Below are 11,912 nucleotides of genomic sequence, written 5' to 3'. Positions count from 1 at the left end.
ACCAACCACAGCCAGCCGACCAGGGTGGATAGAACGAAACTCATTCAATTCCTCTACGCATCTGCATTGCCAGTTGTGCTATTTTGAACCCATGTAATCACAGTTATTTTTTGAAGAAGATTAGTAATCACAGTTATAGCCCATAACTACAAACATTTGTACATTTGAACCACAATCATTGCACAGGCACCAGGCAGCACAAGCACGTGTACTAAAAGCGAAAGTGAGAGAGCTTCAACCAGTCAAACGCCACAAACGTGCAGTAAAGCAGAGGCCCGGCCCGGAGGCGCCCCCAGCCCATTCTAGCCCAGCAGCACCGCGAATACGCGTCCGCTACGCCGTTGACGTACTCGCGGGTCGTCTACATAGCTCACGCGCATCGGCCGTGGCGAACCCTCTCTCTTCCCAGTCCGCTCGGCCACCAGCTTTGACCGCCTCCTCCGCTCCTGCTCCTCCCCATCCCACTCCCCCGCAGGAGCGGCGGCGGCGGCGGCTAGGCGTACCCCCCACCTCGGCGAGCGGCACCGGCGGCGGCGAAGGCAAGATGTTCGGGCGCGCGCCGAAGAAGAGCGACAACACCAAGTACTACGAGATCCTCGGGGTGCCCAAGTCCGCGTCCCAGGACGACCTCAAGAAGGCCTACCGCAAGGCCGCCATCAAGAACCACCCCGACAAGGGCGGCGACCCCGAGAAGGTCCGGACCGCCCGCGATCCCCCCTCTCCCCTCTCGCGATCTGGTTTTGATCCGATCTGTTGTCGTTCGTGGCGGTAGATCGGGGAGTCCTGTGTGACAAAGGGGGTGCGTACTTTCGTGTAGGAATTGCCGTTTATGTTCCTATTTCCATGGCATGATCACGTGGTAGATTCGATGGTGTTTTTAGCTGTCTCCGCTGTGATTTGTAGTTCGTGTTCGGTGTGGTAGGTTCGTGGTGTGCGATCAACGATCACGTGATGTGCAGTGGTTATGATCTAGGTTGGGTCAGGAACTGTGTTTTGACTGTTTTCTAGAGAACCTTCTCCCTAGTACAGTAGTACTGGCTGCTAGTAAGAAATGGTCCTAAGAGGGGACGAAGATAATCAACTCTCCATGCTATTATGGGATGCGCAAGTTCTTGTGATCTGCTTTTGTGCATGTAGATTGTAGTTTGCACCGGATGGCTGTTAGTTACCATAATTGTCTCATGTGATCGAAATATGTGTGGCTGGTGTTTTAACTTGTTCTTTTTGCACTGGATGTTGCTTGGTTTTGAACAACATCTTGCTGATGTAAGAACTTTGCGTAAAGTTATTTCCATGTTTTGAGCGAGGGTTTCCATTTTCTTTTCCGCATTGTGGTCAGTTGGCAAGATCAGTATTTCTTTAGTAGTGGGTAATATGATGTATCTGGAACAAAAATTTTGTTCACCAATTTGCCTTCAACTAGAGGGGGTAGCTTGTAGTTACACATCATTCAAAATTGGTACTCTATGGTTGTGCTAGTATACTGTCGTGTGAAAATAGTTTATGTTTTACCTGATCTGGATGTCCAAATGAATCATTTTTGTGCTTATCTAAAAGATGCTTAATATCTTACTTTACCTCACGATACAGTGTCATGCCTCTTGGAAAATAAATGCACTCAGTTATTAGGACCAATTGACTAGGACTGATAGCATTTTCAGTCCTGTTTTGTCACACAGGATCACTGATAGTTTCATGAAGGATGGCTACCCAAGCAGTCATGATTGAAATCTTTGTTGGTGTTTCTCAGTTGTCCCATAGGATGAAAGATGATACTATGTTCAGTCTGTTTGCTGACTAAAGGATGTTTTGATTGTCCTTCTGATGTTCCTATAGTTTATATCTTTTCCATCTGAGATACCTCCTACATTAGCTGCAAGCATGCACAGAGACTCACTATGTAAAGATGGCAGATGACAGGCTTGTTTGGTTTTTCATTTTTTGTGGTGTTTAGTATTTGTGTGTGGGTGTGTGTTTGGCAGCTATTCTATTGTGTTTCTACCACATCATTTGTGCCAGCACATTATATGTGCATGTATGCTTATATCATAATGATGCTGATTTATATATGATTAATAGTTCTATTGGAATTGAAACATGCATATTGGGAGTTGGAATCTGTAGCTGTAAAAATATGTGCTATCACTTTTTATTTTACTTAACCTTCTCTGTTAATTTTTTGTATTGATTCCTTTATGTTAATTTTTATTTCAGTTCAAGGAGCTTGCACAAGCTTATGAGGTTTTGAGTGACCCAGAGAAGCGTGAGATTTATGATCAGTATGGTGAAGATGCCCTCAAGGAAGGAATGGGTGGAGGAGGAGCCCATGTAGATCCATTTGACATCTTCTCATCATTCTTTGGGCCCTCTTTCGGAGGTATTGTTTGATGGTACCCATGTTCTTCTGTGACAACTCTGTTGTGGAAGTGCTCTTTTGTTGATGTGATAAATGTCTTTTGCATGATTTTCTCACAGGAGGTGGTGGCAGCAGCAGAGGCAGAAGGCAAAGGAGGGGAGAAGATGTTGTGCACCCACTTAAAGTTTCTCTAGAGGATCTTTACAATGGTACCTCAAAGAAGCTCTCGCTTTCGCGTAGTGTCATCTGCTCGAAGTGCAAGGGGTAAGTGCAGCCAGACCTGTCCTGATTAACCAAGCATATTTTTTGCCCTAAAAAAAACCCAAGCACTTTTCAAATCCTTTTTTTTTGTTGATTGCACTTCCTTGTTTATTTCAGCAAGGGCTCCAAGTCTGGTGCTTCAATGAGGTGCCCAGGTTGCCAGGGTTCAGGTATGAAGGTCACCATCCGCCAGCTGGGTCCTTCCATGATACAGCAGATGCAGACGGCTTGCAATGAGTGCAAGGGGACTGGAGAGAGCATCAATGAGAAGGATCGCTGCCCAGGGTGCAAGGGTGAGAAGGTTGTTCAGGAGAAGAAGGTTCTGGAAGTTCACGTTGAGAAGGGGATGCAGCACAACCAGAAGATCACTTTCCCTGGTGAAGCTGATGAAGCGGTATGGTTTGTTGAATAATCAGCACGGTAACATGTATAACATGCTTTTGTTGATTTGGTTTCAGAATTATACTGTGTTTTCTTGCTTGCAGCCTGATACTGTCACTGGAGACATTGTATTCGTCCTCCAGCAGAAGGATCACTCCAAATTCAAGAGAAAGGGCGATGATCTCTTTTATGAGCACACCTTGTCTCTGACTGAGGCTCTCTGTGGGTTCCAATTTGTTCTTACACATCTGGACAACAGGCAACTTCTCATCAAGTCAAACCCTGGTGAAGTTGTTAAGCCTGGTAATATCTTGTATCTGTTCCTTAAATGGCACCTCGTACCTTTGCAGCTGTCTTTGTTGTAATATTTGATTTGATAAATTTTTGCAGACCAATTCAAGGCGATAAATGACGAGGGGATGCCAATGTACCAGAGGCCTTTCATGAAGGGGAAACTCTACATTCACTTCACGGTAGAGTTCCCAGACTCGCTGGCGCCAGAGCAGTGCAAGGCTCTTGAGGCGTTACTTCCACCGAAGCCTACATCTAAGCTGACAGACATGGAGATAGACGAGTGTGAGGAGACTACTATGCATGACGTGAACAACATCGAGGAAGAGATGCGCAGGAGGCAAGCTCATTCTGCCCAGGAGGCGTACGAGGAGGATGACGAGATGCCTGGAGGAGCCCAAAGAGTGCAATGTGCACAACAGTAAGCAGAGCACATTATCATCAAGTGACTTCGCACACGTGTAGTAATCTGCAAGGTTTGTGGTGGACTTTTTGGACCCAGGGTGATCTCTCTGGTTTTGTCGTCGGAGTTATGAAACAGAGGATGCTGATTCTGATTCTTACCCCGCTGGGGGGCGGGGAATGTATCCTTTTTGCTGCAACTGAAAAATGCTACCCAGGCGTAGCTGGTGGCTACTTTTAACTGTTTTGTGAGACTTGGTAGGGTGCTTTTCTATATAGGCAACTTAATGCTTGTTGCGTGCTACAGTATGATGGCGCCCATTCGAAAGCAATGACTCTCAAGTATCTTATATCGAACTAGATGCTCTTTAATCGTGTGACAAAGCTACAATCTTTTTGTTTTGAGGGCACAAATCTGCAATCATGGAATGGCCTGATCGATACAGACTGTTGTAATGCAGTCACACTGGATACTGGCTCTGCCAGGTTGACGGCAGTCTAATTACGATTACAATTTACAAGCGACACTACTCATTGCCGGGGAAGAAGAGACGCCGAGGGGGGAAGGAGCAGGCTAGCGTGGCTGGACGACGACGTAGATCTTGACGCCGAGGGAGCAGTAGTTGCCGACGGTGCAGACGTAGAAGCGCACGCCCTTGTGGTCGAGCGGGATGACGGCGGGCCCGGTGCGGTGGAGCTGGTAGGGGTCGGCGGCGGCGCACTCCTCGAACTCCCACCGCCCCACCTGCACCACGTCGTAGAACCCCGTCTCGAACCTGAAAACTGGGCGCGGCGCGGGGTCATTCACTCGGTTGTCGAACTTGACAGCCCGCGTTGAACCTGAAAACTGGGCGCGGCGCGGCTACGGCTACGGCTGGCTGGGGAAGAAGTGAACTCACCCAGGTTGTCGCCGACGTAGACGGTCCGGTTGTCGGCCCAGGCGCGGTACAGCCCGGGGCTCGTCGGGATGCGCCACGCCGAGCCCCCGACGACGTGGTCCTCGGCGGCCACCGCGAGGAGGAGGGAGGCGGCCAGGGCCGCGCCGAGCAGCGTCCTCCCCATCCTCATCGCCGATGGCTACTCCTGTCCGAATGGGGCCGAACACGAGGGGAGCGACGAAAGACGAGAACCGCTCCGCGACCTTCAAAAAAAGAAAAAAAAAACAGAGAGAAAGAAACCGCTCTGCCAACGGCCCGCGGCGCGCCAAGAGAAGAGAAGCCGAACTGCCGCCGTGTTGCTTTGGAGGAGAGGCACAGGAGCAGTTGCTGACGAGGGAGGAGCGACAACCGCAGCCAGCTGCTTGTGAGTCGTGGCAGTGATTTTCTGCAGGTCGTGTTATCTGTTATGTCATGGTGACTTTTACTCTCTTGTCAAAAAGAAACTGGCACTGCATTTTTGTTTGCGTATCACTTGATGCTACTAGTAAAACAACAACAACGAACATTCATCAGACCAGTAGCAACTTTCCCAGTGCATCAGATTAATCGAGAACCTGCAGCTAGCAGTCATTATCTTTGGGGCCATATAATCACTCCAACGCATCAGATTATCGAGAAACTGCGGCCCTCGCTGTCGTAGGAGATGCAGGTGAAAGTGCCAAAGAAACCGAGGTCCGTCCTGGCCCCAGGCGACTAGGCCGTTTCGACTCTGAACTTGCGTTTCCTCGAGGAAAGTACGGCGCAGGCCGCTCGCAAGATCGCTAGGCGGCGAGCCGTGCCCACCAGTTCTCACATCACCCTCGCCACTCCACTCGGTCTCGGAGTTGGAAAAGATCCCAGGGGCCAGGACAAACCGGACTTTTTCTCCAGTCCTGACCCGTCTCTCGAATCTCAATCACCAGGGATTTGGATCTCAGCCGACCACGCGCACCCTGCCTGCATTTGCCGCGTGACCGGGGGTGATTGCCGAAGGGCCGGTCCGACGCATTTCTATATAACAATGCCCCGAAGGTCTGCGGCCAACCACGCCGTCCACGTCGGCAAAAAAAAATCGACGCCGTTCGTCCTAGCATAGATGGCAGCGATTGCTCATCCCGCCGGCCACCACCGCCCTCTCCAACCCGCCACCCGCGCCTCCTTCCTCCCTCAACCTCGTGCCGGACTGCAGCGGCGCCGCCGCCGCCCACGCCTCCTCTCTCCGTCGGCCTGAGGCTGGGCTAAAGCGGTGGCACCGCTTGCGCCTCCACAGCACCCCCCCCCCCCCGCTCCGTGGCGCCAGGCTCCAGCGGGGTGCTGCCCGCGCCTCCTTCCCCTCGGCCTGCGCTGGGTTGGAACCTGGAGCGGCGGGAGGCGCGAGCACAAGGGCAAAGTGAAAGCGGGTGACCACGGAAGCCAAGTCGCCACGCTGCAAGAGCAAGAAGGGGATGGCGGTGGCGACCATCTCCCGCCGCCGCCACATGCTCCCACGTCCGGCCGTCCACCAAGGCGGCCTCGCGCTCATGGACGGGGAGCGGAGGCGCCGGGCCGGCTGCGCGCGCCTCGTGGCCGGCCGCGACGGGGAGCAGCGGCCAGGACGCAAGGGCTTACGGCGCGGTGCTGCTGGTAGCGGATGGCCGGCCGCCGGTGGGGGTGGACGGTCCGCGCATGCCTCCTGCCGGCCAGCGGCGTGGAGCGACGGACACGGGCCGGAGACGCGGCGGGGAGCGCCGCCGTCGAGCAGGCCGCGCGCGCCTGGCCGGCACGGCAGGGAGCAGCAGCACCGGGCCGGCCGCGGACGGCGAGCGCTGGCGACGCATGCCTCCAGCCCAGCCGAAGCGACGAGCAGCGGCGCCAGGCCAACGGCGCATGCCTCCAGCCCGGCTGTGGGCGGCGAGCAGCGGCCTGCGAGCCACGCCTGCCTCCGAGACGGCCGTGGGCGAGGAGTGGCGACCGTACGCGCCATTTGGTAGCTTGGCCTCCTCGGATTGCTTGCTCGGGGAAAAATAGAGACGGTGCTTGCGTTAGGGAGATTTGTTGCTTTGACGTTTTGGGATGGAGCACAAGGAAGATGGCGCTGCTGGTGGTTCTTGCGATGGAGAAATCAGAGGGAGTGAGAGCCAGTGGCCTGTGCTACTGCAGCTATCTGGCTTCTTGATTGCTCGGTGGAGAAGAAATCAGAGAGGGAAAGAGAGGCTGCTGCTGCCTACTATGTGTGCGTGAGTATGGAAGGAGAGAGAGAGGAGAGAGCAGGGAGCAAGTGAGGATGCTGCTGCCGACAGAGAGAGAAAAGGGTGAGAGAGAGAGGTGGCGTGAGTTTCGATCCTTTCGGTTTATTTGGTTAGCAGATATTACGAATCGAACTAACCAAGATAAATTTGCTTAGTTGCAACTGAGAACCAATTTAGAACCGAATATTTTCGTTTCGGTCATTTCGATTTCAGTTTCGATTTCCGGCATTTCGATTCGGGGTTTGTTTAGTTTGCGAAATTTTTTTTAAAAAAATCACTTTAGCAATTTTCAACCGAAAAAAATCACTTTAGCAATTTTCAACCGAAGATTACAAGAACTAAATATTATCTAATTATAAAACTAATTACACAGATAGACGGAAAGTCGCAAGCCGAATCTATTAAGCCTAATTCATTCATCGTGAGAGGATGTCTACTGTAGCATGATGTTGTCCAATTATAGTCCAAGTAGGTTTAAAAGATTCATCTCGCAATTTCACCTGGGGTTATAGAATGGATTTTGTGAGATATCCACATTTAATACTCCTAATTAGTGGTCGAACTTTTAAATTTACTGTAGCGCTAAAAAAAATTTGAGAACTAAACAGAATCTCAATTCTCAGTCATCGGTTAATTATGCCTACCTCTAATGAACAGGATCAGCCTGCAGCAGCGCCTCCACTCCTCTTAGGCTACCTCCAAGGGCACCCCGTATCCCTCCCCCCACCCTACGTAGGGGGGTTTTGGGGGGAGCGAGCCCTCCAACGGCTCCCCCCACAGCTCCCCCTATATACGGGGGGAGTTGAAACTCCCCCCATGTATAGGGTGAGTTTCAACTCCCCCTATATCTCTAATCACACCGTTTCTTCGCGATATTAATCTCGTTTGAGCCCCGTAACACGATGATAATGCGTATTATGACAGTATAAATATTGTATGATTTTTTTTAAATTCAAAAACATTAAATAAATAGTTAGTTAATGAGTGATAGTATATATGGGGAATAGATATGGGGGGAATGGTTGGAGAGAAGGAGTTATAGGGGGAGGAATCTTTTGAAGGGAGGTAGTAAAATATAGTAAATAGTACGTTTGGGGGAGTTGGATGGGGGGAATGGTTGGAGAAAGGCTTACTCCACGCCTCCGCTTCTTTTTCTTTTGTTTCCATCTTTATATATATTAATATACATGTACTACCTCTATTTGTACATATTTATTTATATATGCCTAACTCTATAGATAGCTCTATATATAGTACATATATACATATACTAAATTCAGACTAAAATATATTGCTAAATAGAATCAAGCAAACAGTTTACGCGCGCGGTTGCGCGCGCACTGCACTCGTTCTAGAAAGCGAGCGGCGGGAGTTCTCCTCCGGCCGCGGTGGCGGTGCCGTGTGGAGGTCAATAAACAAGAGAAAGGTCACGGAAGTTAACTAGCCCTTTTGATTGCCCGATTTCTGACGTAAAACTGTCGCGCCCCGGAAGAAAGGAGGAAATCCGCTGAAACTTTCGAGGAACAACACCACCTGCCGCTTAGCACTCGTGAAGAATACGAGCTTACTCCATAGCAGAACAGCCAGCAAGAACGCCGGGACCCGAGAGCGTAATAACAAGAAGGAAGCCAGCCAGCCAGGAGCCCAGGAGGCAGGAGCCCAGGACGCAGCAAAAGCATGGGCCTCGACGCCGCGACCGCGGCGGAGGTCGCTGCCGTGGTCGCCCTGGCGGTGCTGATCGCGGCCATCGTCGCCGCCTCCGCGGGGGCCTGCGGCGCGGGGCGCGCCGCCGCGGTGCACGACGTCGAGCTGGCGCTCGGGGCCGACACGCTCGTGACGTACGAGCGTGCGCGGGTCCCGCGGCAGCCGTCGGCGGAGGAGAAAGAGCGCTGCGCGTTCTGCCTGTCGGAGTACGCCGGGGGCGGCGAGCTCGTGCGGGTGGTGCCGGCGTGCGGGCACTTCTTCCACGCGGGCTGCGGAGTCGATGGCTGGCTCCGGACGCGCGGGACGTGCCCGCTCTGCCGCGGTGGCGTCAGGCCGCTGCCGAGCCTGCCGAGGCCCGAGTGCCCGCCGTTGCCGGCGCCAGCGCCAGCGCGCGGCGCCGGCCACAGTGCGAGCTCCGTCGCCATAACGGGTCAATCTGCTTGCACAGTAGGCCCACTTACCATTGTTGATTAGCTGCTGGGATTTTGCAGAGGATTCTTGAGCACGTTATTTCAGAGGTGAAAGTTTCTCCCGTTGCGTCAAGATTTAAGCAAGCTTGTTGATTGCTGTCAATTTTTTCTCAATCTTTTTGTGTCGATTCTTGTACTCTGTATTCATTGCAGATAGGTAACATTACACCCTGCTGAGCGCTGATACATTATGATAAGAAGATGTTGAGAAGGCAGGCTAGTGTGAGTTGTGGACCGTGACGTAGAGCTTTGGGCGCACCAAGGCTGCCTGTAGGTGCCGACGCCGCAAATGAAGTAGTGTGCGCCGGCGCCCGGATCCCGGTGGCGAAAGGGACGGCGGAGAGCCTCTGTTCTTGGTTGATCGTTGGCAGATGTTGGCAAGTGTTTTTCTCTGCATTCTTCGCAAAGAAAAAAGTGTTTTTCTCTGCAACTGCAAACCGTTCTGTCACGAGATCTCTGTCACAGCGGTCGGTCCAACGTGTCGCCCTCCGCTCTGAAGTCTGAACCCTCTTCTTCGCGGGACCGTTCCATCAGCCGGCTGGACGTTTGAGCTCGCGGCGGCCTTTCTCGCCGGCCGTCATTGGCGATTCCCTCCTGACCACGCTGACCGCTGACGTTGATTGGCCAAAATCAAACGTAACAACAGAAACCGAGCAGCTGTTGCCTGTGAGGAATTGCGGGTAGAATTTCTTAAAGAATCAAGCTCCAACCGACGAGGGCAACTAGGATCGCTGCTGACGACTTGCCGAATGGAATCGGCTATGCTGCCAGGTGCCACCGTGTCGCCGACCGAGATCGCTAGCGGCCAAACTTTCCCGCTGGGGGCTTCGTCTCCATCAGGCTGTTTTCCTCGAGGGGTCAACTGGCCGGATTGAGATCCAACTGGTTCTAGAAAACCTCAAACATCGGGGGAAAGGGGTTGAAGCGAAAGGCCCTTTTCGTTGAATTGCCCCCCTAAAGTTTTAACGTAAGACAATTGTTCACCTGCTACCTCTACCATAAGGAATGGATGAAGAGAGCAGGAAATCCTCTGAAACTTTCTAGGAACAATCCACCCCTCTCTGCTCTCTTCTCTCTCATCCCCTGATGATGACTTGGCATGGAAGCTACCCAAAAAATAAACACTTGTCATTGAGCTTAGTTGTGTCTATATAGCAGCAGGTAGCAGCTGCAAGAACGACGAACAAGACAGCTACTTGTCGTCGCGCCCGCGCCGCCCCAGCGAGCGGCATGACCCCCGACGCCGCCTTCGCGCTGGAGATCGCCGTGGTGGCCGCCTTGGTGGCGCTCATCGTCGCCATCGTCGTGGCCTCCTCGGGCGCCTGCCGCGACCCTGCTGCCGGCGCGGGGCGCGGCGCCGCGGTGCACGACGTCGAGCGCGCGCTCGGGGCCGGCACGCTCGTGACGTACGACCAGGCGAAGAAGGCGGGGAGCGGCGGCGGGACGGCGGGCGAACGCTGCGCCATCTGCCTGTCCGACTACGCCGGGGGCGGCGAGCTCGTGCGGGTGCTGCCGGCGTGCGGCCACTTCTTCCACGCGGAGTGCGGCGTCGACGGGTGGCTCCGGAAGGGCGGGGCGTGCCCGTACTGCCGCGCCGCGCCGTGGCCGCTGCCGAGGCCGGCGAGGCCGGAGTGCGCCCCGATGCCGCCGCGAGCGAGCGGGCCGCGCCACCACGGTCGGCCCGCCGGAGTGGGCGGGGGCGAATCAGCTCCTGCTTCTACTGCTGATTGTTAATTACCTGCTAGGATTCTTGATAAGCTTATTTCACTATGCACCCAATGGGCAACATCTGAGGAAACAAATGGCCATTGTATTCGACGAAAAGGGGAAAATGTCCATTTTTTTAGGAGGGAATGGAGAATTAATCTGCACAGCATTTATCGTGATTTATTCGTGATCACTTGTATGAAATTTCACATTACATTCTACAATTTACACAGGGTAAAGAATTGCCAGTTGAGCTGACGAACTGACCAAGTAATGGCGTGATGTTCTAGTGAGCAGAGTACTGAAGTAACCTAAGCTACTTGTTCTTCGGTAAACAACGACTAATCCGCTGGTGCAGGACACGGAATCGCAGTTGGTAGTCTCTTCTGCGCGAATTTGACCCATTTTTTGTTAAAATTTCCGGACGAGCGATTACTTGGAAGACTCAATAACCACAAGACACAAGTGCTAGTCAAGCTTGTATTGGCAGGCTTCGTGCTGTCAGGACTCAGGAGTCGTGAGAAGTAGGAAAGACGAGAGGTTCAGATAGTTGCAGCGTAACCAAATACTTATTATTTTTCTGACAGCAACGAAGACTGGGTTCTATTGGAAGTCCCTCCTCTATTCAACTGGCTGTGGCTGATGACTAGTGCTGATTTACTGTGAGAGAAAAGTACTACTGGCTGGTGGCTTGTGCTGATTTAGTGTGAGAGAAAAGTACTGTTGCTGTTGCTGTTGCTGGTTGCCAGTAGAAGAGAACATGTACTATCGATTTTGAGGACTCAATCGTTGCTGACGCAACAACCATCAAATTCTAATATGCTTGTGAATGTCACCTCTGCCTATCATCTCATCTATATCTATCTATAGACTCTAAATTTATCCAGAAATATTGAAATACTCATATGTCTGTTTCAAAATATCTCTTAAATACTTATAGAGATGTCTATTGGCTTGGGTTAATAGGCTAGCAAAGCAAACGAGTACTCAGAAAGTCCCTCCCAAACCAGCCTTGCTTATCAGAACGAAACAGAGCATACAAGACTTTGAAACATCTATCATCGACATCGCCTCATCATTCGACGGACGCGGGCTCTGACTCCAACCAGATTAACATACTTGGAGCCTCTCGTGAGCAGATCAGCCAAAATGGGGAGACCGTGATCATGGGACGCGGCTTAACCCGAAGCGAATA

General features: G+C 52.3%; 4 protein-coding genes across 5 annotated transcripts; 3 read left to right on the top strand and 1 right to left on the bottom strand.

Annotated features, from left to right (window-relative positions):
* The first annotated feature begins 394 nt into the window (after positions 1-394).
* LOC120650234 (dnaJ protein homolog) lies at positions 395-4,071 on the top strand. Of its 2 annotated transcripts, none has more exons than XM_039927274.1 (6): positions 395-694; positions 2,215-2,377; positions 2,479-2,620; positions 2,735-3,011; positions 3,103-3,301; positions 3,389-4,071. In XM_039927274.1, exons 1-6 carry the CDS (start codon positions 545-547, stop codon positions 3,712-3,714), a joined length of 1,257 nt encoding a protein of 418 aa, XP_039783208.1. In that variant the 5' UTR covers positions 395-544; the 3' UTR covers positions 3,715-4,071. The 2 variants fall into 2 exon arrangements, with proteins under 2 accessions (XP_039783208.1, XP_039783207.1); XM_039927273.1 differs by having other exon boundaries at positions 401-694; positions 2,476-2,620.
* LOC120650235 (uclacyanin 1-like) lies at positions 4,039-4,835 on the bottom strand. The gene is made up of 2 exons (XM_039927275.1): positions 4,591-4,835; positions 4,039-4,474 (listed from the first exon to the last, which is right to left on the bottom strand). The coding sequence occupies exons 1-2, from the start codon at positions 4,757-4,759 to the stop codon at positions 4,266-4,268; spliced, it is 378 nt and encodes a 125-aa protein (XP_039783209.1). The 5' UTR covers positions 4,760-4,835; the 3' UTR covers positions 4,039-4,265.
* Positions 4,836-8,513: 3,678 nt separating this feature from the next.
* On the top strand, positions 8,514-9,052 carry LOC120647734 (E3 ubiquitin-protein ligase EL5-like). The gene has a single exon (XM_039924590.1). The coding sequence runs from the start codon at positions 8,514-8,516 to the stop codon at positions 9,012-9,014; it is 501 nt and encodes a 166-aa protein (XP_039780524.1). The 3' UTR covers positions 9,015-9,052.
* A 990-nt stretch (positions 9,053-10,042) lies between these two features.
* On the top strand, positions 10,043-10,882 carry LOC120648531 (RING-H2 finger protein ATL70-like). Its single transcript, XM_039925285.1, has one exon. It carries the CDS (start codon positions 10,241-10,243, stop codon positions 10,742-10,744), a length of 504 nt encoding a protein of 167 aa, XP_039781219.1. The 5' UTR covers positions 10,043-10,240; the 3' UTR covers positions 10,745-10,882.
* Positions 10,883-11,912: the final 1,030 nt, after the last annotated feature.

Source organism: Panicum virgatum, chromosome 9K (genome assembly GCF_016808335.1).
Source record: "Panicum virgatum strain AP13 chromosome 9K, P.virgatum_v5, whole genome shotgun sequence".
NCBI classification, from domain to species: domain Eukaryota; kingdom Viridiplantae; phylum Streptophyta; class Magnoliopsida; order Poales; family Poaceae; genus Panicum; species Panicum virgatum.
This window is presented reverse-complemented; position numbering and strand designations above follow the sequence as displayed.